The sequence below is a fragment of the Aquila chrysaetos genome, chromosome 10 (genome assembly GCF_900496995.4).
Source record: "Aquila chrysaetos chrysaetos chromosome 10, bAquChr1.4, whole genome shotgun sequence".
In the NCBI taxonomy this organism is placed as follows: Eukaryota; Metazoa; Chordata; class Aves; order Accipitriformes; family Accipitridae; genus Aquila; species Aquila chrysaetos.
In genome coordinates this window covers 38,836,034-38,861,799 of record NC_044013.1, presented here as the reverse complement: position 1 = coordinate 38,861,799, position 25,766 = coordinate 38,836,034, and the positions used below count along the sequence as shown (strand labels likewise).

The 25,766-nt window shown below is 42.5% G+C and overlaps 1 protein-coding gene across 4 annotated transcripts in view; it reads right to left on the bottom strand.

Annotated features, from left to right (window-relative positions):
• Positions 1–10,559: 10,559 nt before the first annotated feature.
• SPECC1 (sperm antigen with calponin homology and coiled-coil domains 1) overlaps positions 10,560–25,766 on the bottom strand; it is a 102,422-nt gene continuing 87,215 nt past the window's right edge. For all 4 annotated transcript variants that reach the window (XM_030027414.2, XM_041126581.1, XM_030027413.2 and 1 more), the window contains 3 exons: positions 17,466–17,582; positions 16,514–16,573; positions 10,560–15,736 (listed from right to left, as the gene is read on the bottom strand). In XM_030027414.2, coding sequence (XP_029883274.1) covers positions 15,647–15,736; positions 16,514–16,573; positions 17,466–17,582 — 267 coding nt within the window. In that variant the 3' untranslated portion in view covers positions 10,560–15,646. The remainder of the gene's footprint in view (positions 15,737–16,513; positions 16,574–17,465; positions 17,583–25,766) is intronic.

Below are 25,766 nucleotides of genomic sequence, written 5' to 3'. Positions count from 1 at the left end.
GTCCCAAATAATCCAGGACAGAAACTAGAAAAAAATCCAAACCATTAAGCAAAAGAAACCTTCCTGTAGCAATCACAAAGTAAAAGAAATTGCCATTGTCTTTTTTAAAACAAAGTTGGAAATGAAATCCTGTGGAAGGGAAAGGTTTCTGGGGATCCAAAGCTAAAGAGGAGCAAAACCACACGGGAAAAATAGGATCGAAATGATTTCTATGGACATGGTGTAAATGGAAACACTCTCATTGACTAGCAATGCTTTGGATCAGACAGGTATGAAGGGGAACTCCTAATTTATATTGAATGAAGCCTTTTTTTTTCCAAGGTGGATATTTCAGGAGCAGAATGCTTACGGATGAGTAGGATGCTGAAGGAAAGCCATGTCTGCGGTATATATAACTCGATGGGGACGTACAGCAAGGTTCCCTTTGCTCCTTTTAGACAAAAGGATCCGCATTTGGGGAGTATCGCTGTCCCTTGCCCTCCCACCTAACGCCTTTGCATTTCGTATCCGCCAAGCACTTTGCCGGCGCAAAGAAAGGACCGATTCTCACGACGGCTCTGACAGGGAAGTACCTAACTCCTGTGATTCAAACCTCGGTGTCCGCCTGGGACTGCGCTGAAAGGAACGACAGAGTTTGGAGGAGAACTCAAGGCTGTCGGAACGCAGCCCCCCCCGTATCAGGCTGCTCCATCTTTCTCAGCGCTGGCTGGATCCTGAACTTGCCTCCACTGGTTTGGTTTATTTATTATTTTGGGATGAGTGTAGCTTCCCTCGTGCAGAGCCTGTTGTAATCACGTAAACGACGGTAAACTATGATGGAAGAGCACTTTTTCCCCCAAAGCAATGGATTTACATCAGGGTTTTTACACATGTTGTTTTCCTAGCTCTAAAACATGTGCCAACAGAAGCCTTCTCCTGCTTTATAGCACTTCAGTGAAACAAGAATGAACTTTCTGCAGTGGATACATTTTATTAGAAAAGGATCTGCTTTTGTGATCATGGAAGTACTTTTTACAGGCTGATCCGAGGGAAATTGTGGTTTATCAAGTCAGACATGGACAGAGAAGCCATTATTTCAGATTCTGGTGAATAGGTTGTTCTGGCCAAGGTCTCTCTGTGGGACTGGTAGTAAGGCACTGTGAATATTATGGATTTTGCATTACACGGAGATTCATGGCTCTCCAAAGCAGAGAAGCCTTTGCCAAGGTCCAGTGGTTTATTCTGGCGTTAACTGATGCAACTGAACTCATTCCGACTACAACTTAGCTGCAAGTGGAGCCAAGGACAAGCGTGCTCAGCTCTGTTGTACCAAACGTGGTTAAATCCTGCTGGCAGTAAGGGCAGGATGAGCCCACTCCCAGCCAGAGATACCGACCCTGCCCTCCAGCTGCATTCTTCGAGCCCTGTTTTAAAATATATGGCATTGTACACCCTACCATTAAATACCGACTGAATGTGCTGGCCTTGTAAAGTAATCATCTGAGCAGGCGTTGTGAAACTCTGCAGTTCTTGGGGCTCTGAGGATGATGAAGCCACAGGTGATAACGTGCATATTTATATACTGGAGTCCGTAAAGGAGCAAGGAAATCACACGATTAGCAAGGTAAATGTAGCCCAAAGCTTGCAGCTTGTGGAATCCATTCAAGAACCGGAGCGTAATAGTAACATGGCACCAGGTCACCGGAGCACCGTTGGATGCCAAGATGTCAGAGACAAATGAATCACCGTTGCTATTACTTTCCTGGATTCTATTTTACTCTAGGAATTTGCCTCTCAATATCCATGTAGGAAACAGCACCAGCCCCAATCTGCTTCTTTCAAGTGTAAGAACTAATCGGGCTCTTTTGTTCAGAGGGAAACCGATTTAAACACATCCCACGTTATGAATGGCGATGCAGTGGGAGACAGGATCAGCACCCTGGTGTGGCCACAGCCCGTGTCTCTGTGGTTTGGCAGAAGCCCACCAACCTCGTACGTGCCGTTCCTTCTGTCGCTGCAGTCCCCGGGGGAGCAGAGCTGCCGCTTTGGAGGCCGCGCGTTTCCTGCAGCCCTCTGTGATCTCTTTTGTGTGAGGCCCCTGTGTCTCTGCGCAGGCTCGGGCTTCACTGAGGACTTCCCCAGCAATCTCTGTCTTGACACCTTCAGTACTCTTGGCCCAGCCACAAAGAACCGGTGAGGAGCTCCGCTAATACACATCTCTCCGTGCGCATCGGACACGGGGCCCGGGATGCTCTTGCAGCCTGGGATGTCCTGCAGCCAGGTTCGCCTTCTCCGTCGCTAAGCACACGTTAAACGGAGGAGTAACAAGCACCGAAGCAGGAGTGTCTCTGCTTCAAAGGGACGCAGGCATCTTCTGAATATCAAAAACAGAGAGAGAGAAAAAAAAAGCGCGGATGCCAGACAAAAAGTTCACCCGTCTTGCTGCTACAGACACGCCCGTCATACTGACTCTGGCAACCCTCCGTCGACCCGAGCGCGCTGCGGTGTTGAGCAGAACTGGCTTTTGGGTGGTAGAGAGCATTAGCCCTGCACCTCGTGGCTTCGCGATCAAAGCAGCTGCTAGCCATCCTCGTCCGTGAAGAGGCAGCTCCATCCCAAAACTGCCCATAGCGAGGGGAGACGGGGAAATAAGGAGGAGAGATGGGGCAGCCCCCAGGGCTTTCCGAACAAGCCCTGTTTTGGAGTACAGGCTGTGGCACAGTCCCGTGCCATGGCATGTGCCCTTCTACGACCACGGAGACTCAGAGGTTCTCTCTTCCTCCAGCCCTCGCCAGTACACCTCCGTACGAGCCTCCACACGCGTGTGTCCCCAGGAGACACTTGCATTTCTAACCTCTTTTCACTACTTGTCTCCTCCGCAAGGACCATGGGTGACGGGAATGGCTCGTTGACGGCGGTGAGGGTAGGGATTTGCGAGGTGGACATGAGGAGCTGGACAAAAAAAATCAGCTCCTGTCTGTCACGTGGCCGCGTCTGACTGCCAGGGCAACAGACCTCAGCTACAACGTGCTAAATAGGAACCATCAGCCTCGCAGAGCTGGCGCTGCCTTGTGAACCAAATTCCCATCACCACTCAAGTCTTCACTAGCACTTCGGAGTTGTTCTGCAGGACAAGACGTAGCTTGTCCTGAACCTGACTCCGAGAAAGGCTTCCCAAGACACCATATAACCTGTAAACCATGCAGCAGGTACAAAAGCCCTCTTCAAAGCGGTACTGCCGACGACGGGCTGAACTACGCGCAGTCTGCGCAAGCTAGGCGAAGGGAACGGGGGTTTTGAGGCTAACGTGGTATGCAGGCAGGTGAAAGAAATACTCTGCTCTGCCTGAATATTTATTGCCTGCATTGCTGCGCGGAGCATTAGCATGTCAAAGACTGCAGATGAGCTCTGAAGTAAACAATGATGGAGGTGAATGGCCAAAGGTGAGGTTAGCCGCTGTATCGCTGTAGGCGTTTTTGCTGGAAGAGACTGGGAAAGGAAAGCAGAGAGTGAAATTCCAGAGAAAACTATTTCCATACTGGAGACTTCAGTCAGTCTGCAAAATCCTTGGAAAACAAACCAGGAAAATTACGGTAAGACTGTAAACTGCAGATCAACAAACTTGGATTTTCCTGGTCCCCAGGGTCATTGCCAGATAATAAATGTATATTACCCTGGAATTCAAAACTGGTGCTTAAATTATCTGCAAGAACTCATCTTGTAACAATGCAGGTGTGTGAATTCTTTATAAATTGTGGGTTATATCTTACACCTTTCATTAGAAAACAAAAAAGTCACCGCAAGACTGAAAAAAATAAACTATAAACAGCAGTGAAATTTAAAAGGAAGGATTTTGGCTGAGCAGAGGCAAGGGTATGAGGATACCATTTTGAAGAAATTTTTAATGTATCTCTGTGTTTGATTTTATTTACTAACCACCTTCTATGATGAAGAGCCAGGTAGGTCTTCCAGCAGTATTTTAAAATGAAAGCTGCAGCTCAAGCCAAGAGCGTTTGAAGCCCTACAGTGCCGGGCCCTGGTTGCAAGGTCTCACCTGCACAGGGCTCCCAGCAGGTACTGGGGCCAGTTGTCTCGTTTATGTTGGTGGAGCTGCCACAGCCAATTTCCCCAGAGAAATCAAGAGGAAGCACTGTTACTTTTCCAGGCCAACATCAGCAGTGGAAAGCCCAGGTGAAGCTGGAGAGGGAGTGATGCCATTTGCAATTCAAACAACCTGGGAGTGCTTCATGCAGAGCTAGAGCTGCTTCCTGGGCAAAACCTTCACAACTTCATGCCCCTAAGAAAACAAACTTGCTTAGTGCCTCCTCCACAAGCCTGTCTCAGAGCTTCACCCCCAATCAACACTTCACAGCAACAATAAGAAGTGATTCCGCTCCCTGCCAAACCCTGACAGTGCAGGCAAATGTGCTCTTACCCCAAGTGTTTAGAGCCATTCTGCTTTATGCAAAAATGTGACATGTGGGGCTCCAAATGACTACAATGTGAAGACTTCAACTGGTGCAACACAACTGCTCGGAATATAGAATTACGCTCAAATTCTAGAGAAAAGCTAGATTTAATTCAAATCCTTCAGCCTACTTTCTCTGCGCAAGATGGAACCAAGATTTGCAAATATTACTATTTATTTACTATTACTATTTGCAAATATTTATTACTGATATTACTATTATTACCATTATCTGCAACTGTCCGAGGACAGCTATAGCATATAGAGAAGCCATGAACCTGTGGTGTCTTAGGTCCCAGCTAGGGCTCTGAAAACCGTCCTCGACCTGTAATAACTAGCCTCCCTTCGCAGGCAGATCCACGCAGGTCACTCAAGGGTTAAAGGGCAGCTTAGCTGTGGCAAAGGGAAAACTGCAGAATACACACAAAAAAAATTCAAATCAGCCAATGCAGAGGAAGGGACCAGCCTTCCTGACCCACTCTGGCTCCACGTTCGGCTGCCAGCAAATACTGAATTTGTACTCAAACCCCGCTTGAACCCCAGTATCATTATTACAGCCCCTGTTGTATTGCTCCATCACAAAGATAGGAGATTTTTCTGTTTTGTCCAGTCTCCGCAACTATTGGCAAAAGTGCTATGTAAACCTAGTGCTAAACACTGCTAAAGCCCAAGAACTCGGTTAGTGTGGTTTCCATCCTTGCAAGGCTGTATCAGAAACCCTCCTAGCTTAGGCGCTATAAAAGCAATGTCTTAATCACAGCTGAAGGGGAAGAACCTGAAACCTGGACCACGCTATCCCATGGCATATTATTTATTATTAATATTACTAGCCCTGTTGCAAGCTTCAGACTGAACTCTGCCTTCCCAGAATGGCTCTCCAGGGCCTTGGCAGTACAATTGCTCTCAAGGGCTGAGCTATGCATATATTATTATTATTATTATTATTATTATTATCGCTGTGCTATTCAGATATGTTGGGTTGTCTGAATTGAATATGAGTAGCTGCATTACAAGTAAGCAAAAGGCCACGCTCACTGCTTTCATTGTAACTGCCCCGGCTATAGTTTTTATTTTGGCAAAGAAAATAACACACATTTTATAACTGGAAAAGCCAAGCAGAGTCATACTAGTAGCCTCGCTTCCCAGGAGCTTGATCCTGCTGGGAGAACATTGGGTACGTCCTGCTGAATCACTAACCTGAGGAGTTCGTTAGCTTCCTTGATTAGAGTGTGGGAGTGGCTTACTATGTGAGAGAAAGGATGAGCTGTCTGAGAAAAAAATTACAGCACATCAAGGTGGAGCAAGGGTTTGAACTGCTATATACTCTTTCTTTTTCTAAGCCAAGAGAAGTGGAAAAATTGAGCTTTGCACAGAAGGTGTCCAGCTGTCTGTGTGGAGCAGGTTAGAAAAAGCACTTGCTCCCATGTTAATTCTCTTAATCTCGTTACTTTCTCTTTAACCGGCTTAAACTCATGATGTGTGGGTAAGGATAAAACCTCGGTCATTGCTATGTACTTAAGAAGGGACAGCAGTTCACATTCTAGATATGTGAATAATGTTTACCCACATTGGCATTTTACAGCTTTCATTTTCTTCCTGCTATGCTCAATAAAAAACACTGATTGCCCCCATAATCTGCCATCTTTTCTGCGTGACATTTACTTCACGGTCCTGTGACCCAGAGTTTGTGCCTATAGTTTTCCAGCATCAAATTCTGAAAAACTATACCTGTGAGACTTCAGCCACCCGGTTCTGACCTTTACAGCCCATCGAGTCTCCATCTGGAAGACTTCTCATTCTACTCGTATTGCTTATGCTTCTTTACCATCTATTACGGCTTACATCTTTCAAGCACATGGATAATCAGGACAACTTCTCAACTAATGCTCACCTGCACTGATTTCCTGTCCAAACATCACTACAGCTAGTGCAGCCTAAAAAGAGGAGAGATACAAAGTCGTTATTTTATAGACACTGGTGACACTGGTAGCTGGACAGCACAAGAAGATGGGGTAAGGTGCTTGCCTGGCTCTGGAAGCTGGTCAATATGGGGATCAGGAAGGAACTGGTTCCTGCATACTGCACCTTACATCCCTTTTCCTTTCTCCTGAGCTACATGCGCTTTAAAAAGCCAAACTGAAAACACGGCCATTCTGAATTACAGCACTACAGAAACTTCTGCTCTTCCAGGAAAATTTCTGGCGGTGATGGTCTCTGGAAAGCATGGTGACTCGGAAGATTTTGAAGCCCAGTGTCTCTGGGAAGACCTGCTAGGAGTCCCAACATCCCTCAACGTAAGCAAGCAGCGTAGTTCAGAACTTACAACAGAACCACGATCTAAGGTCCCACCCATTTAGGTATCAGGAGCCTGGGAATTTGGGGTAAAATGAGCATTATTAATGACTAAGGAGGGACATGAAAGGGTTGGCTCAGAGATGGGGGAGGCTGAAAAATATGTTAATAACCTTTTCCCCAAAACAAGAGTTTCCTTTTCATCATGTCATGGAACCACAGATGGGTTCACATAGGTTGACACCGTGTTTGTGACTAGCACACCTGCCTCAGTTCCTGTGGAAGGTCTCTGACCGTTTTGGGAATGCAAGACCCTTCAAGCTCATCCTGGGCTCTAAACTTTAGAGTACACTGCGTTGTCTTCAGCTTCAAATATAGATCAGGTCACGGCACTTTGCTTTCATCTGTCGCTGCTGGGGGCTCCAGTTGAACACAAACCTCAAAATGCTGGAATCCGTGTTTGGAGCAGGTCTGTGTGTTCACAGAGAGGTCTGGGTTCATGATACAAACAAATAAAAACCTCTCCATCTCAAATAAATAGAAGAATGTGCACCAGTCAGGAAGCAAATGCTTCTTTCCACCCCAATCTATGTTTTCTAAGCATTAGGAGACACTTGGCAATGAAAGCGTACTAAGCAGTAAAGCAGTCCCGAATCTTGTCATCTCACCCCATCTACAACCAGCCACAAATAATCCTGGGAAAATATTGGCCTCAACTTTCATTTTCAGTCTCTTGCTGAACGACTTGCAAACATATCCGCATATTTTACTCACTGACAGTCTCCACAGAGAATCCAGCTTTTCCCAACAAATAAATCAAAGCACCGGGAGTGTATTCTGAAAACAGTTGAGACACCACAGCCTGTAAGCATCTAACAGCTTACTTCAGGAATGGAAATACCAAGTCTGGCAGCAAGAGACAGCAGGTCTTTGGAATCAATTGTTCCTAAGCAGAACCTGTTTTCTAAAAGATAACAAGGGAATTCACAGACGTTAAGAGTTGCAAATGGCTGAATATAGCCAATTCTGACAAAAATAAGGATTGTCTTACATCCTTTCCAACTGTAGATCCTGATTGCTGGGCTGTTAATTTTTGCTGGCTTCCCAGCGTATACTTACCACGGCAAAGGCACCGGCACAGCTTCGGTAACCTGCTGAAGTCAAGCAGCAGAGCAGTGCATCTATTTTAACACAAATATTTTTTGTGAGTGGTTGTTTGGCTGAAGCTTTGTGTCACAGTCTGTGATAGCACGACTTTGTGTTTTGTAGCAATTACAGTCCAAACAAGGATTATGTGGACAGGTTTTTATAGAGCCAACAGAGAGAGATATCTTGTTTGATCATTTGTTTAAAACCAAAGCAAACATGAACTAAAGTAGCTGCAATAACAGGTATCTTGCTACCCACTGGTATCTCCATACTGTACAAAGAACAGATTAACTCTGACAGCACTGTCTCAGGAGACTCATATCTCTTTATAGACAGAGAACGGGACTGAGACTCATCACGTGCAATTTTTGTTCACTGGTCTGTAAGGCAGAAAGGATTTTTGCCTTTCCACATCCCGGGACTCGAGAGTCTATCCCCATCAAAAAATTGCTGGGTGCTACCAGACGTGAAGGACAATGTCCTCTAAGCATACCTAACAGTTTGAGTAATAGAAAAAAAAAAAACCTAAAACCCTCACTTATTGCAGTTACTGCAACATGCAGACAGAAATTACCGACTTTACGTCTCAGCCAAGATCTGGAAGATGGAAACGAGGCAGTCAGTCACGCACAGCTTTGAAGGCCAACCTGTAACCGGCTTATGTTACATGGTCATTTCTACTTGTGTCACAAATGCAGGTGGGGAGTCCGGATAGATCACAGCTTCCCCGAGCAGGGCTAGACAACCAGGATTTCACCCCATTAGGACTAAACAACATTACAAAACCAATCTGGTCTGATTATTAATTAGTTTTATTATAATACTGCATATTAACTCTAGCCTGTGGTTGGAGGCTGTATAAACAAAGCAAATCCAGCTGTTGGCCCGAAGTTTTTATAGCTAAAAAAGACAAGGACAGCCAGAAGTATAGAGAAAACAGGTCAATGAAGGATTGGGAATTTAGACAGACAGACATGAACTGCCTTATTCCAAGGTCACACAATCAATGAACTCTAAGCAGAGTCCTGCTCTTTACACTTCAAACATGATACAAGCCTGCATTCCTGGTGATGGTGAGATTTCCAGATAGCAAGACAGGGCTGGTTCTGAGAATTCCTTTGCAGAAGACAACTGAGGTGCAAGTATTGAGTCTAGTGCTTTCTAAGAGCTACAGCAAACCTTCAAAATAGTGCAGTTGCAGCTTGAAAAAATTAGGAACTCTAGTCTGCCATTTCATGTGGTCATACTTTGTCCAGGAGATAAAGCTACCCGGATCAGACAAATCATCAAAACAACATTGCTTTGCCTGTGACATTGCCACAAGAAAGGATCAGCCCAGCACTAAAAATCCAGGGCTGAAACACAATACTTAGGTGGGGAACGGCAAAGAACTTTGGATTATGTAAATGAGGAGTTTCTCCCCATAAGGTTTCATCTACCCAGCTGGACACAAATGTACCTGAGAGACTTGAACAGATTTATATACCCGTTTCTTTTATCTTCTTATTTACTTTGCTGACTCAGCGATTTCCACTGTTCTAGTATCGCCACTACGGTCACAAGATAAAAGCAGCCTCTGTGAAAAGCATTCCGGAATTTGATCTCAGCATCTTTGAAAGCTCTGTACATAGACTGGATAGTGGCTGGAGCACAGCATCCATGGGGCTGAATTCCTCAGCAGCAAAGGCAGGCCTCCACAGCTGCCTTTGTGCAGGCTGGAAAAAGGAATTCTATCTAAGGATACAGCCTAGAATTTAGGAAGCCCTCCTTTACTCCATGGAGAGTGTTTCTAATAAATGTCACCATAAGCGTCGTTGCTTGGCATTCTGGTTTTGACAGGGAGTCGTCATTTTTGCCCTCTTTTCCATTAACTCAGCCCTACTTGAAATTCCAACACAAACTTCATTTTTCCCTAGCGGTGTCACTAGTCGGATGGTGACGCTCCATCTGCAAGGTGTGGACTCAATCAGGATGCTCTGGCTTCCTTTCAAAAGATCAGCAGCTGCCAGTCCTCTCTGTTGTGGGAAACAGAATAGGGCCAAGTCTGGTCACTGGCATGCCCATAGGATTTCGGTCTCTTACGCTTGTATGGTTTGTTTCACAGAAGAGCAGAGGAATCTTTCTAGCACTATGCACACACTGTGCTCATCCTCTGCATCATGCGTAATGTCCTGTCGCTATCTACCAAGTGGACAGTACCCTGTGAGCTGTAACTCATCTTGCCTCTTAGCTTACCGGTGACTTATTTTTATACTTACTCCAATGAGTCCTTGCTTCCACTTTTTGACTTCCTTCTTAGTCCTCTAGTCATTAAAGAGCTCCCAATGCAGAGACATATTGGTTTCTTCTGTGTTCTTTCCTTGCCTTTGCACTAGGATGATTTCCTACTGTCTCTTCAATACTATTTGTTTCAGACACTGAGAGATCTCTCGCACTCCTTTATCCCCAAGACAATCTTCTGAAAGGCATCCAAATGCATCTAAGTCACTTAAAAAAATGGAACTTGATGTGTTTATGAAAACAAGATTCTGACCAAATTTTCTTTGCTACCAGCGTAGGAGAATCAATGAACCATGAGTATCTTTTAAAAACTCTCCTGGGAGTCCTGCTTCCCAGCAGACTGCCAAAGAATCTGTTTTGTATGTAGGTATTTGAAACATTACAACAAACATCAGAAACAGAAAAAGATTTATTAGAAATATTACACAGATTTTTGCATCATACATTTTAATAATGTTAATCTTTAAATATTAGCATGTCCAAATCTGGCGATGCCTAGTATATACATTCTAATGTGCTCTTTGTATAAATTAGATTACGATGTAACATCTGTACCCAACAGAGAAAGCTAAAAGTACTTGACTGTTAGAGGTGATTATCCCATATGACAAACTCAAGCCTGGACCAACAATCAATAAAAACGTTGTGTCCAGCACTGCCCAGTGGAACGTGGCACACGTGCAAGTCAAAAATGTAGAGACCATCAGCTGAGAAAAATGTTAATTGCAGTTCAGTTATAAGCTTGATTCTACACCATATTGGTAAGTGAGTCTAAATGGCACTGGAGTTGGTAAGAACCAATATAGTCTAGCATAGTAGAAGTTATTGCTGGGTTTAAAAATGTCTTAACGCTCAGTGCCCTGAGTCTTTTTAGGCAAAAGCCCTCTTCTGACAGGAAAATGCATAATCTCATCCCATACAGACTCTGCCTTTTATCAGACACACAAGGCACAGCTTTGCAAACAGCTGGCCCCGTCAGATACTTCCTGCTGGAAGACCCCGTACCGTAAGCACGGGAAGATGAGGGTGGTACAAACAAACTAATGAGCCAATGCTCGTATTTTCATTGCCGAGAAAGGGAGAAAGTCAGTGAAGCAAAAAGGTAGATTTTGAAGAGTTCCAGGTCAGGGATCAACCAGGGAAGAACCGATCATTCTGCCAGTTTGCACTTATTTGGTTTGGACAGAAAACTTGCACGTAACTGGTTGCACATACAAAACAAGAAAAATCATAGAGAAAACCTGTAAAAAACAACTTCAAATTACAAAAAGAAAACCTGCCAAAACTCAAAGAGAATGTGTCTCACTGAGAGGAAACCGGTGAACGTGCATAAGTCAAAAATCACTCTGCTTAGTACGGCTGCCTTGCTGCAGCACAGGAAGAACCAGGAAATCTTTGTCCCCTTTGCATTTCCGTGACTGTCACAGGCACAGGAAGGGGAACCTGGCACAGGCAGCAAGCTCTCCGCTCTCTTCCCTCCTCATCTTCTGAGATCCACCCCAGGCTGCACTCTTAGGAGAAATGTCACTCAAGATGACAGCCAGTAAGGACTCTCAAGCTTATGTCCTTTGCTGTCCACGACGGCCCAGGTATGTATGTCCCATATATGCCCCTCTCCTCACACGCCAGACTTGCACTCTATTCAGTTTCATTGCATACTTTCAGAAACAGCTCATCAGCCTTTCCAGAAAACCTTCTTAGAGGGCTGACTCTGGGCTCACTTCTCAACGCCTCTGTACCTTCCCAAGCCATGAAACAATTTGTACTTTCTATGACTCACCAGAAATTCTGGGAGTCAGATTGTATACTTTTCACACTTTAATCTCCTTTCCTCTCTAACAGCTATAGTACAACAGCCACACGATACGATATCCCTCCATGGAACTTCACTGAAATCCCCATCCTAACCATTCTTCTCACGTGCTCATCCAAAATCAGCTATTTGGTTTCTTGTAGTCCAGCAGACTACCCAAGTACACACATACAAGCATGTGCAGGTATGTTTAAGAGTGACTGTATAGTTAGGGAGCATATGGTGACATGGTAAAGAGATTTCATCTGCCTGAATCAGGGAAAGACCCATTACTCCTAAGAGGCAAAGTCAGGAAGGATTCAGGCAGTTTAGGCAAACTGTTAACTGATACAATGCATTACACCATCCATGTCATATCATCACATGTTCCATTCTAGGACATTTTCAAAGGATTCTCAGAACTTCTATGAAGACTATCCCTATATCCTCTAGCTTAACTTAATGACAAACTCTAACTTTAAAGGCAGCCAGAACTTTAATTTTGCAGTTTAAATTTGAGATGTCTTACAAGGGCCTGTAGATTTTCTGAAAATCAGGCTAGTCTGCAGCATCTTGTGTGGGTCAAATTTAAATTTATATTCAAATTTTAAGGCAGCATGAAAAAACAACAGTAATTTCTCAAAATCCAGATCTAGAAATGTAACTGTGCAAGGTTCAAAAGGAAGAAAAAATACACAACATTGTAAGAGTTAAATGAACAAATAAACAATATTCTTAATCTTAAAAAATAATCTGGAAGAGCATCTCTCAATCTCCAAGTATCAGCATTTCAACATGAGATGTTTTGCAGGTTTGAGGACTGAAAAGTAACATTGAGCAGATGGTGAAACTGAGTATCTTCTTCCCTACTGACAGACAGCTCCTTGTTCTTACTCCTAAATAAGTAAAAAACTTTTAAGAATATACCATTAGAATTGAGTAGAATTAGTGTTTGGTCTATGCTACTGGGGGGCATGGGAGAATAAGCTGCAAAGAAATGACAGAAACATTGCTTTGCAAAAATAATAATAAAAAAAAAAGCTGCTAGATCAAACAGAATGTTTTGTAAGGTTAGAGTAAGTCTTGGAGGAACAGATTAGAATAAATGTCGGAACAGTGCTTGAAGCAAATGATACTGACACATTAGATAACATACATATTTAGTGTACATCTGACAGTCACATGGAACACACACTTCCAGTGACCAGAGGGTTAAGATTATCTTTCTTTTTTAGATCAAGTGGAGCCCTCTGACTTTGAAATGTTTACCAGATGCTGGGAATTAAAACAGTTTTTCTCATCCCTGCAAGTGCCCGATCCAAAGCCCACTGAGGAATATGGAATTTTCTGTGTTGACTTCACTACGCTTTGAACTACAGCCCATTGGAGAGAATTGGGTTCTCTGCCAATGGATACCTCAAGGGAAAAGAGCCTGCTGCATCCACAAGGCAATGGAGCTCTGCAGTGTGACTGCCTTCCTAAATGAACTATGCTTAGCAGCTATTTTTCTCTTCCATCTTATCACATAACAGGAGACTTGTATCTGAGAACACTTAGAGCAACTCATCCTATGCTCCCTAGGGATGGCAGAGTGTGTGCTGAAAAAAAAAGGAGAGTTTATTCAATCTAGAAAGCACTCTCTTGCAAAGAAATAACTCTGGCCAGCACTTAAAGCTGCTTTCTCACAGTATAGGATGACACAAAGAGTGCAAGGGCACTGTAAGTGCGTGCCACTGTCCTTTTTTATCACACAGACTCTCAAAAGATTGGACTCAGACTTTTCTGGGGGCGATGGATTAGAATAAATGTCAAACTAAAACTAAGAGCAAGTGATGCTTTTCTCCTCCTGTGAAATAGGCATACACTGCATTCCTCCAAGTTCTTTTCTATTCAATACACTCACTGACCTTGGCCACTGTCATCTATCCCTTAATCCTGTATTTTGCTGCGAGAAAACCAAAGTCTGAAACAGGTTGTTTACTAATTAAAATGTGTTAAAAAACTCCAAACAACAAAGCACTGTGGGGAAGCCAGGGGCTAAGGATCAGCCACCTGCAAAGCTCCAGAAAACCTGAAACCAAGTTCCTTCTGTGAAATCACTTGTTTCTATTTCATGAGCCTTCTTCCAGGAGTTAAGAGCAGTGAGCACACACTATTATTTTTTGTGAGAGAGAAATGATCCCTAGCTCCCTACAATTAACACTCACAAAGCATCAAGTCTGGTCACAGGGTTAAACATGCTAACTAAACAACAACTTTCTTCTACCAGCATAATCTAAAGCAGCTAGGCAGCCTTCTGTGAGGTCCTGTACAAAGCATGCTCCCCAAGACCCGCTCCTAGAACAAATTAAGCAGCCTGTTTGATCCTGCTATCCTTAGAGACAAACAGAAAATTTAATTTCATAAGGTGAAATAAGAGAAACGGTATAATGGAAATTAAACCATATCTTTCAGACATTTTACTAACAGTATTATTGAGCTGGAAAGCTATTCTCTGGCGCCTTGGAGATTTCCATGAGACAGAGAGGGGTTCCAGTTACATTCTTTGTAACTTGTGACGTTGCAACTTCCATGGGTACTAATGTATTACTGCGTTCCTTTACAGGGTAACATCACTTCCAAGCATGTAACAGTGTCCTATGGACTACATTTTATTGGACAGAGAAAAGGCTGCCTCAAGATTCATGCCTCTCTACACAGCAATCACGTATCTGTGCTGATTATACAGGATCAACACAGGATAAAGAAGTTACTCCACTCAATCCACAAAAATATGAACTACTGAGATGTCACTGTATTGCTTAGAGAGTCATCACCTGATTACTGGCACCTTGCAAACTAAAGCCAGTAAACTGCATTTGCAATATTCCTATGATAACTGTGCCTGCACAGTCAGCCAGGAAACCAAGCTCTGGCTTCCCATAGTAATCAAGTAATGAAATTGTAGTAATAAACTTATTTTTCCTCAAAGAGATTACTTCTGTTTGATGTGAAATGAAGTCCCAGCACCTAACAGGATCTTTCAGAGTTCTTTCACTAACTGGTGATGGAACAGAGTGTGGTTTCTGAGTTACAAATGATCCTATTATTATCCTGCTCGTTAAGCTATGACAAGCAAACTAGTATACTTAGTGGGTCAGATGTGTGAGAATAACTCAGGTTAAGGTTCTACAGACCTATGTGCATCTGTCATGATGTTTTATAAAATATATGGAGGCAAGAAAACAACATGTATTCGGGATGAGTTAAGCATGTTTTGGCAAGAAGAGCATTTTTGTGAGCTTTTGTATTAATATTAATCTCCCAGCCTCCCTTGAGTGCCAGCATAGTCCACATTGATTTAGAACTTCATTTTGTAGCAGGTCTCCTGTTGGTGGAGTCTGGTTTGAGGCAAACATTGTTTAGCGCAAGGGATCCTCTTCAGAAATATCCCACGCGTGTTTGAAAATGCTTTGCAATTTCCATGTGGGAGTAAAATTACAGATGAATTTGGTTTGTATAGATGGACAATGGATATTTATTTGGTTGCAGTCCCAGATGTAATCAAAATTATGGAAGAGCTTTCTTTCAAAGTAAGAGCTTAGGTTGGTTGTGGAAGAGGAGCAAGCGGATTTTTAAAGTGATCGAGTGCATCTGTAGCATTCTTTGTTCTCTTCCCCACTTCTGTCCACCTCTTGCTCTGCATCTCAGGTCTCAAAGTACTTGTAAATCTGGGCGACATACTGCATCACACTCTGCCAGTCTGGCCGGTCTGTGTACATCATCTCACTGAGTTCCTGCATAGGACAGACACATTGTCAAAACTTAGTCAAGCACCACCACTGGGAACATCACTGGGTGCTCTGAGTAGCTGTGGCTATTGAACACTACTTCTGCTTCCACTCCAGAGCTCCTTAAAGCCACATACAGTATAAAAGTCCATGGGAATGATCTACTGGCCTAGTGCAGTTCTGAAACTTGTTAACAAACTAGTTAAACAGCCATATGCATTTTATATTCTGAAAAGATTTCTTCCATCTGCAATCAAAGATCAATTCTCCATATAATTCCATTTAAATTGCTGCTTCTTTGCATGTCTTTGGTTCTGTATTTAGCTCATAAACCCCATATTTTTTCCTTCATATTAAACTTATCTCTTCCATGTCATCATATTACTGACTTTGGAAAAGGCTTTTTAAACAGTTTAACAAACAAATTATCCTTCTGTTTCTTGAAATACTAAAACAAAAGGAAGGAAAATGGTCTAACAGGCAAGTCTGCCCATGAGAGTAGGAATCATCTGGAATCAGCTTCCAAGCGGAGGACATAATCAATACTCTCATTTCAATACTAGATGACCTCCAGAAGTTCCTTCAAATTATATTAATTCTATGATTCTAGAAATTCTTCCTGGAAGTTCTCCTAACACTATGAACTCTCAGACATGATGGTGCAGCCTTCCCTAGTGCTATGTGAACATTTCCAGTGCAAGCTGACTGACTGACCACATGGCAACAAAGGCTTTGGAACAGCGTGTGCAGCAAATCTTCCCTTGCTAAAAGAAGGTTACTCACCAGGCTGGGTTTGATGCCTACACTTTCAGCAGCTTGAAATGCTAACAGCAGATTTCTCTTCTGTAAGAATAAAACAAAAATTCAAAAGGATTGTCATCAAAGTATGATTCCTGAACCCTACCCCGCAGCTGGTTAATCAGTACATTTAAATAAGCAGGTATATTTGAAAACTGAAAAACACTAGATTCAATACTTCCACATAGACACTTTTTTGTATTAGTAAAGTATACTCACAAACAAGTTCTTCGTCTTTAAATAGCTCATCTACTTTTGCCCAAGCTACAGCCCTCTGTTTTTGACAAATATGTTCTTGTGAAACTGATTACAACTGGGCAAAAAACCCCGCTGAGGTTCTGTCTTTATTATGAGTGAAAGGTTTCTGAAGAGGTGTGAACTAAATAAGGCATTCCTGTATATAGTATAATTCTTATTGTAATAGATACTAGCTGTCTGAAGTAAATCCAGTAAATCCAGGTTCCTCCCCTTTGTGAGGGTCTTAATAACATTTTTGGAATGTGCTGACATGGTCTGACTTTCAGATATGTCGCTGTCCAAGTAGTTCAATGAATGATCTGTCTGCTTACTGATCCAGCACTTCTAATGTGTGCTGCTAACTCAGGAGTCCAAAAATGCTTTAGCCTTTCAAAAGGGATGCTGTCTTCATGTTTAGCTGCAGCACTCACTGGATTCAGGCAACTTGTCACTAACTCTTTATCCAGCAGTCCCTGCATTTTGCTCTGGGAGCTCACTGTTGGTTTCCTTCCTCTTTTCATCCAGTGTGTTTGCTTTTTAAGTTCTCAACTGACACCTGTCTCTTACTGTTGCTCCCATCTACTTATTCTGTATCAATCAAGATCTTGCAACACTGAGTCTCCACCACATACCCCTCAAAACAGATAATGTTCACCATGAATTCTGCAAATGGTGTAGCAGCCCATACAACAACACTTACTTTATCCTGGCTGTTGAGCTCCTGGTAAGGAATATGTGCAGGCAAATACGTGTGCAGGAGAGCGCAGAAAGCCAGCCCATCACTCCAGCTGCTGCTGAAGTTGGTAATATCAATATTCTGTAAGAGAAAACATGAACCATCCCTGAAGAGTGCTGCACAATAACAAAAATCTCCAAACAATAGTTTTTATGCAATCATGAAACAAAATCTCAGAGTATTATAGGAACATAGATTTACATCTTCCATTCTCCCCTTGTTTTTCATGTCAGGTAGAAAGATATCAAATAGGATGGCAAGTTTCAACGTCCCGGATAAGGGATTATTAAGGAGTTAAATGTTTTTTACACCAGGCCTCAGAGAGACTCTCTCCAATGCTTTCTAGAAGGTGAGAAATACCATGGGCAGAACACACTGCAGCTGCAATTTTCCTGTGCTAGCAGGAAGAAGTACTTTATCTGGTCCCTTTCAATTACAGAATGGCAGAGAGATGACTTCTCCAGCACCTACAACAGAAGTCACTGACATTTTAAAATGGTGTTTTGTAATTGATTTCATGCTTCCTTGTCTCAGGATGTGTTACAGAGGGATGGATTTGTAGAATGATGAGGCAGTGTAATCAGTGTATTTGTCCACTGTTATCTTTCTGATATTACACAGCAGATACATGCTTTAATGAGAGTGTGTAATTAACAATTATGACTTGATTCAGCCCCTTATCAAAAGTGGTATCAAGCTGATGAAATACTAACATAGTCCTCAAGCCCTAAATAAAGAATGTGCTTACTTGTATGAGAGTGGGAGGCTTGAACTTGGCAACAGCAACAGCTGAATGGGCAGCTTTCCAAGAGCTGGGCAGATGTGCCCAGTTTGCAGTCATTTGCATGAATGCTTGTCTGCATTCTCATATTCTTTATCAGTGCAGCATCTTTCATCTGCACATCACAGAGCACTTAAGAAAAGGCAGATAAAGAATGGAAGTCTGAGATATAGAATTTAATCATCTACCCTAATTCACAAAATGAGCTGTAAGCAGTTGAGGAAAGAACAGAGGTTTCCTGATGCTCACTCTTCTCCTACCACCCATAGCCACTGACAAATAAATGTGGCTGCATCACTGGTAACAAGTACAATACAAGATCCTTACAGAACAGAAACAAACAGAAACCTTTAAATCTTGTCTTCACACATTTCCTGACATGACAACAAGGCTGAGTTTGCTTGAGAAAGCAGTGTTTCAGTGGGCATGGACACATTAATAAACACCCAATTGAAACCCCAGAGCTGAACTAGAAAAATCTCTGACTTTGTAGCAACGCTCCCACCACTGCCAGCTCCAATAAGAGGGCAGTGAAAAGGGAACGTTTTCAAAGAAATAGTCTAATATGGTTGCGATTTTAAATGGTCAAAAACCATCTTCCTTCCCCTTGTTGCTAGATGGTAGGATTCTTCTTTGCTAGTCATGTAGCTTATCACAAGGTGCACTCAGGCGTACAGAGGAAACCCAGTTTCCCTACTCATGACAACTGAAGTCCAGAACGTGCTACGTTCAACAGGTGGATTAGAATGATTACAGAAACAGAAACTGATATTTTAAAATCAGCCCATCTGTAAAGAACTCCTTTAAAATACAAAGATTACTGGGGGTACAGAGTGCTCTCGGGGTTCTTCACAGGGATTCTCTTGCGAGGCACAGAGTTAAACATACGCTTGTGGCCCAATTCTGATCCTGCGAACAAGGTGACCTTTCTAATGCTCTTGTTTGCACTGACTGGCCATACCAGCACACTAATGAATTCTCATGGCTAAGTTTTGCTGCTGTAGTAGCAGCTCTAGTTCCAAATACCAGCTAAAAACAAAACAGCGAACTAAGTAACAGCTGCTGGAGCATGGAAGGCTCCAGGTATGGTGGTACTGCACCAACTCTCACACTACACGGCAGATGTGGAGCTACCCTCAAATCATGTTGCCAGCCCCATCTTCGTGGGTGCTAAACTTCAACTCAGACTCTGCCACTTCATTTTCTTTATTCAGCTATTTTCCGGTTTCTTTCAAGATTCCCCAAAAGACAAAGCTTTTACTGCATCTCCCATACGAAAGCTAATGCAGATGCACTAAAACCCAGGCAGGAAGTATTTTAGCATATGCTCATCACTTACAGTGTCTCACTGATTAGTTGACCAACCTGGACTTTGTCCAGTCAGACAGGATTTCGGGTTAGTCATAGATGTCCATAACCAAATGTAACTCAAATTGAAGCAGTACAGAACATTTCAGGTCAAAATACTCTGGCTGTAATAAATCTACAAATCTAATGGGCTCAGAAAGCAGGCCATCAGCAGCAGACATTACCGCACTGCACCAGCCACCACATTGTATTTTGCTCTATTAACATCTGTCAATGGAGATAAAAGAAAAGCGACGTAGTGGCTGAATACCATCACAAGAAAAAACCATTTTGCTCTGAAAGCTGTCTTGGCTTTGCCTAATCCATAAAGTCACACCATGGAAGTCCAACTTTGTGTTATGGAATTGACTGAAGCTGGATTACTCTGCTTGATGTTTCAGACAAACAAGTTACTATTTATCAATCTGCAGTTAGTGAGAAAGGACTGACCGCCAAATTACAGAAGTGTTTTTAATGAGGCCAATGTATTTTACCAGCAAATAGCTTACCATCAAATGCCAATATTGTCATTGCATATTGTATGATAGAAATGGAAAATGGAGGTCATACCCCACCTGGCCCTGCTAAAGGCCATGGAAACAGGAACAAAGCCTTAGTAAAGCAACAGGACTAGACAAAAAGGCAAGACATGTTTGTGTGGGAACATTATATCCTATCCTCATTTTCATGATGCTATTATGAGAGACACATGAGATACAAAACTGTTCCTTCCTACAGTATTTCACCAGCCCAGCATCAGTTTGATAATTTTACTTACCTTCGTAGTTTTAACTATACCTAAAACTCTTCTCCTCCTCCCATCTAACAATATCTAGAGACAAGAAGTGCTAATGTCTACAATAAAATCAGAATTAGGTCCAAAAATCCTCACATGTCCAACAGCATTGTCCAGCCAGTCATCTTCAGTAATTCTCAGATCCAAGTCTTACAAACAAGTAAAAGTTCAAGGATGGGGTTCTGCTGACAATATTTAAACCACAGATGAAATCTACTGCAAAGTGGTATGTCACGACCAACAGAGAAAATGAACTCAAATCTGAATTTTTGTCCTAAATGTAAATCCAAAATGAATGTTTGAAGGTTCAGCTCAACTGTTCAGTTAATAGTAGAACAACAAACACTCATATTCAAAACCACTTAGTTGCCATTTTCACATCCAACAAGCATCAGTGAATTGTGTTTTTTTCCTCTAAACAAATGCATTTCCATTTCATACATGGTATAAACCCCTCTCTGGCATTTCATCTTGGATTCTGTGTTAACTACTTTTCAGTTTGGGATATAAGGACATAGTAAATGAAAAGTGATCTTCTGTGTTTTGCTACACTGCAGCTTTACCTGTAATACCTCCCCACTACACCACACCAAGAGGAATTAAGTCAAAACAGAGGCACTCTGATTTCTCAGAAGACCTCTGCCTCCGCTGAAGCCAGAAAAAAAAAAAAGGAAAACAATTTATGGAATGAAAACCTTGGAAACTATTCACTTCTCTTGATTATTTTGGCAGTAGAACTTGTCTCAGTCTTTCTGCCACACCTCTCTATTCCTCAACACACAGTCCATGACTATGTGGGAGCTATTTGTATACATGCTGGTTGTTAATGTACACTTCCAAACTGCAGGATGGAGAGTTTGGTGATTTCTCTGTCTCCCAGTGTGCTTACAGCAGAACCCCCAACCCAGGCTCTGAAAAACTGCATGTGGCTTCTCATGAGAGACCTAGAAGTTAACGTATATAGGATAGCACCCTTTAGGAGGAAGATGCACCATCAGAGCGTATGCAGAATGAATGTAGGGAGAAATATGAAAATGGAATAGGGACTGCAGATCAAACTGAGCCATAGTGCTCATTAGGCAGGCTAAAAAATTTGTCATCTTTTGGTCACAGTACGTCTCATGGTCACTAGTACCCCAATGTCTATCTTTAGCATGCTATCAGTGGATCCACGCTGCTAAAGACATCTGCACCAGAGATTAACCCCTGGCCCATGGGTCAAGGCGTGCTGAGTAGCTTAGGCCTGCAGCGCTCAGGGTTACTAGCTTCCTTTGGAGCAGACATATCATATCCACATTATGCAGCACTTGACCTGGGTCTTCCCTGGTGCTGCTGAGAAAATAACTGGGGAGGTGGGGGTGGTGTAGTTGAAAACCTTGAAAGAACATGAAAGTCAGGCCAGAAGAGAGGTGTTTTTATAGAATGATGACATAAGCATCTTCACATATCCTGTGTGGAGTGGCAAAAAGGAGCACGGAAAGATATGAGGGCACAAAGATTGCTGGGATAGTGATAGAGTACTGTGTAGAGCATAGAGGTGTCCAGACTAAACTATTTCCAGTGTAGTTCCCAGGCTTCTTGTCAGGCAAAATAGTTCATTCACTTCAAATGAAAGCTTGAAGCTAGCCTGGAACTCTGTGGAAGAAAGCCTGCAATAAATATGACCTCAGCATCATTCTTCCCACCCTGCCCCCTCAGCATACAACATGCCCTCCTGCCTCTCAGAAGTCATTAACCTTAGCCCCCCACCCCAGGAACAGGACCTTTGCTTGCAGATAACAGAGTGCTATGAGAGCCACGGTAAAGACACACAGGGAAATCTGTGTGATCTGTTCTCACTAAAAACAATGTCTTGTTTATCTGAGGGAAAAACAACCACCCCATTAGATTTCACTAGATCTTTGACTCCAAGTCTTCAGTAAGAAGCAACAATGACATCGTCCGCTCTCATTATAGCCTGAGTACATTAAAATACTGACACAAGATATTCCCACTACAGAGATGTTACTGTGCCCACAGCAATGGCTCTCTGAGTCATAATTTTCTCTGCAAGACCCAGAATTATAAATTATAAACATGAATCAGCTTGAAGCTATTCTAGAACTCTGTGGAAGAAAGCCTGCAATAAATATGACCGTAGCACCATTCTTCCCACCCTCCCCCTTCAGCATACAACATGCCCTCCTGCCTCTCAGAAGTCATTGGTACAGAATGGCACACCAGGAACACGCCAGAGCGGCTAATTGTTGAGTTTCAGCCCATAGAGAATGTAGACTCTAAATACTGAAGACAGAACTAGTTAAAGTAAATATATTGAATAAACCAAAGGGAATTGCCTTGTTTTTAATAGCAGCTCCCCCTTAACTGGCTCAGCTTTCTGCAATCGGTCCTGCTTATCACTAACCAGAGACCCACATCTCCTCCACAGACCAAAAGTCTTACAGCTTAGTGTTTTTATGTGGTTATATTTAGACACAGATGTCTGAACAGGAACCTCCTTTTCATGAGCCGCATCTCTGCAAATCTGAACTCTGACCCTTCTAACGTAAAATCTGATCAGGGTACCTTGAAGGCAACTTCCAAAGGCTACCTACACCCACCCATCTTTAACAACAGCGGCATGAAACTGCAAATCTAATTTGGATTTATTACACCCTAACTGGCTGGGGACACGTTAGAGGGCTTCAGCCAAAGGGGTTCTATCAAAGGAAGCATATAAGCTTCGAGCCCTGGGCAGGCAAGTTCTAAATACTTCCTAAGAAGCAATACAAGTGAAGAAGGGCTCCTTTTAGCATGACCTAACCTCCTGAGCAAACAAAACACTCCAGTTCATCTAAAATGCTGCAGCAAAGATATGAAACATCTGGGCAATCTACTGGAAATATGGGTGAATTAGAAGTGTGGTCAGGTCCAGTTAACACAGATGAAAGGCACGAATGCCTAAAATTAAAGACTGCCTAGATTCTTCTGTAATTACAGGGTGCACCCAGATAACTTGGACAATTGTACACAGCTATTTTCAATGGGTAGCTGCAAGTCTACAGTGATTTGCATATCACAGTCAATCTACTACAAGGAACCTTTCTGAATTCTCTTACAAATCTTTTTCTGTTAAATGGAATACACAATAAAGTAATGCTTCTTGATAAAAAAAAAAAAAATCCAGAATAACTTGTGGAACAGCAATGCTGTTTATTGTATAGAGATTAAGTGGCTAACCAAGATTGGGAAGGAAGCCAAATGACCTTCTATCCTCCAGGCTGTATTAATATCCCTAGTTCAAATGGTTCAGGCAGCTGCAGTCTCGGTAAGAATTGTTTTAACCTTTCTTTGAAACTTTGTGTTTCTGTCCCCATCTTCCATATTTCTAATGTTTCTACCAGCCACGTCAGTAAGTCATGCATCTTATTGCTGATTACACATATATGAAACAACATAGCTCAGACAACACAAAATGCTATGTGAAAAAGCTGTTAAATTATGTAATTACAGCACACTGAAATGATAAGGAACTGGTGCCAGCTCTTTAAAGGTTATCCCATTTACTGCATTCCTTTTTATAAAGAAACCCCATTTCCCATCACATTCCTGGGTTCTGTTTGCGCCTTGCTCCACTGCTGCCACAGGTGTTGACTTGGGCTTACAGTTTATCATTTGCTTCAGTGTGTGAATTAATGAGCCTTCTTAGCATAGACAAGACATTAGAAAGAGAGCTTATGACTATATTTTTTTGCAAAAGCATCAAACATCAGTTGACTACAGTAGTCACATGGAGCAGGGACATTTAAAAAGAGGAAATTTAACAAGCTTATTGTCGTGCATCCTACACAAAGATTTTTCAGCTCCCAACTATTTCAGTCTCTCAAAAGCCAGAGATCTGAGAAGATACCAAAAAGTTAGGCACGTCCAATTTTCTTTATTACCTTTCCTAGTTGTGTCAGACTGGCAAGAATAGGTAGCATGACGATCTCTAAAGTTCTGTGCTCGAAACAAGCTCATCTGACAGAAGTTGTCTCAGAAGCATCATTCAGAGTAAATTGTAAAGCCATTCTAAAATGATCTGTGCACTCTTCAAGCTCAGCTCTTTCTTCATGAGGTATTGAGGAGGTCCATGACCTCTACAAGGCAGCTTAGTTGTGGTATTTTGATTACAAAAGAGATGTGGCACTGCTATAGCTGAAGTTTTCATAAGAATAAAAAATGACAGTAATACTAAATGGGAGCTATTTAAAGTAAAAAAATGATAAAGTAATTATGTGACCTCCCATTTCCTCTGCTTGCAAGGTGAAAAACGGTTACTACTGACACTGAAATCATCACTGTAACTATACATACGAGTAACCTCCCTAATGAGCCAGATAGCATCCATTCGTGCCCATCAGATCTATTGCTCCCAGCACTGTGTGGACTGGCAAACATTTCACTACACTTTGTTCATATTTTTTAGGTTTTCTTTGCATTTTAATATATAAAGACCAACTTTTCAAAATGAAAACAAATTCTGGTGATCAAGGGCTGAGAGTAGTTGCTGGCACAGTGCACATAACACACAGTGAACGTATTTGAACCTTTCCTAGCAAATAATACGAGTTGTTTTGAATGCAAATTACCCCATGACAACATTCTCATTACTAGAAGTCACCTACTTCAAAGGTCTCACTAAATGCTAGTAAAGTAACAGTGGTTTGTACGTATTCCTCCTTTTGGGTCTTAATTGATCACGTTGCACACCAGCTTCCATGAGAGAGAGGGAGAGAGAGAGAATGAGAATGTATAATGCTGAGTTTACATGGAGCTGGCTTTTTATTACACAAACATACAGGACCAAATGAGAGCTGGTATAAGCAGAAGCAATTTTATGGACATCTCTGGGCCATTTCAGAGATGAGGTAATGGTGACAAAAGATATACATCAAGTGCGACTGGTACTTCTGTAATTTACACCACTGTCACAGTGGGCAAAACAAGTGTTAGTTATATCTGGAGAGGCAGAGGTGGATTACACAGCAAGACCAGGAACTAACAAGTTCTCCTCCTTGTAATAATCCTATTAGATATTGACGAGTTCTTATTTTTGCTACACATCCCTTTTCTGCTCTTCAGTATAAATTATACTTGTTATGCTCACCTGCTGAAAGCCAACTCCCTGCTCGCTACACAACTAACACTTCCATCAATCTTCTCACCAACCCATATAAATGACACCACTGCTGAATGCCACAGAGAAGAAACAGACTGGGCTGTGTTCCTTCATTCCCAAGGCTGCAAGAGTGAAGATGCAGCAGCATAGCTCCGAGGACCACAGAGATACTCTGGGGAAGGAGGGAGGGAGAGAGGGGGA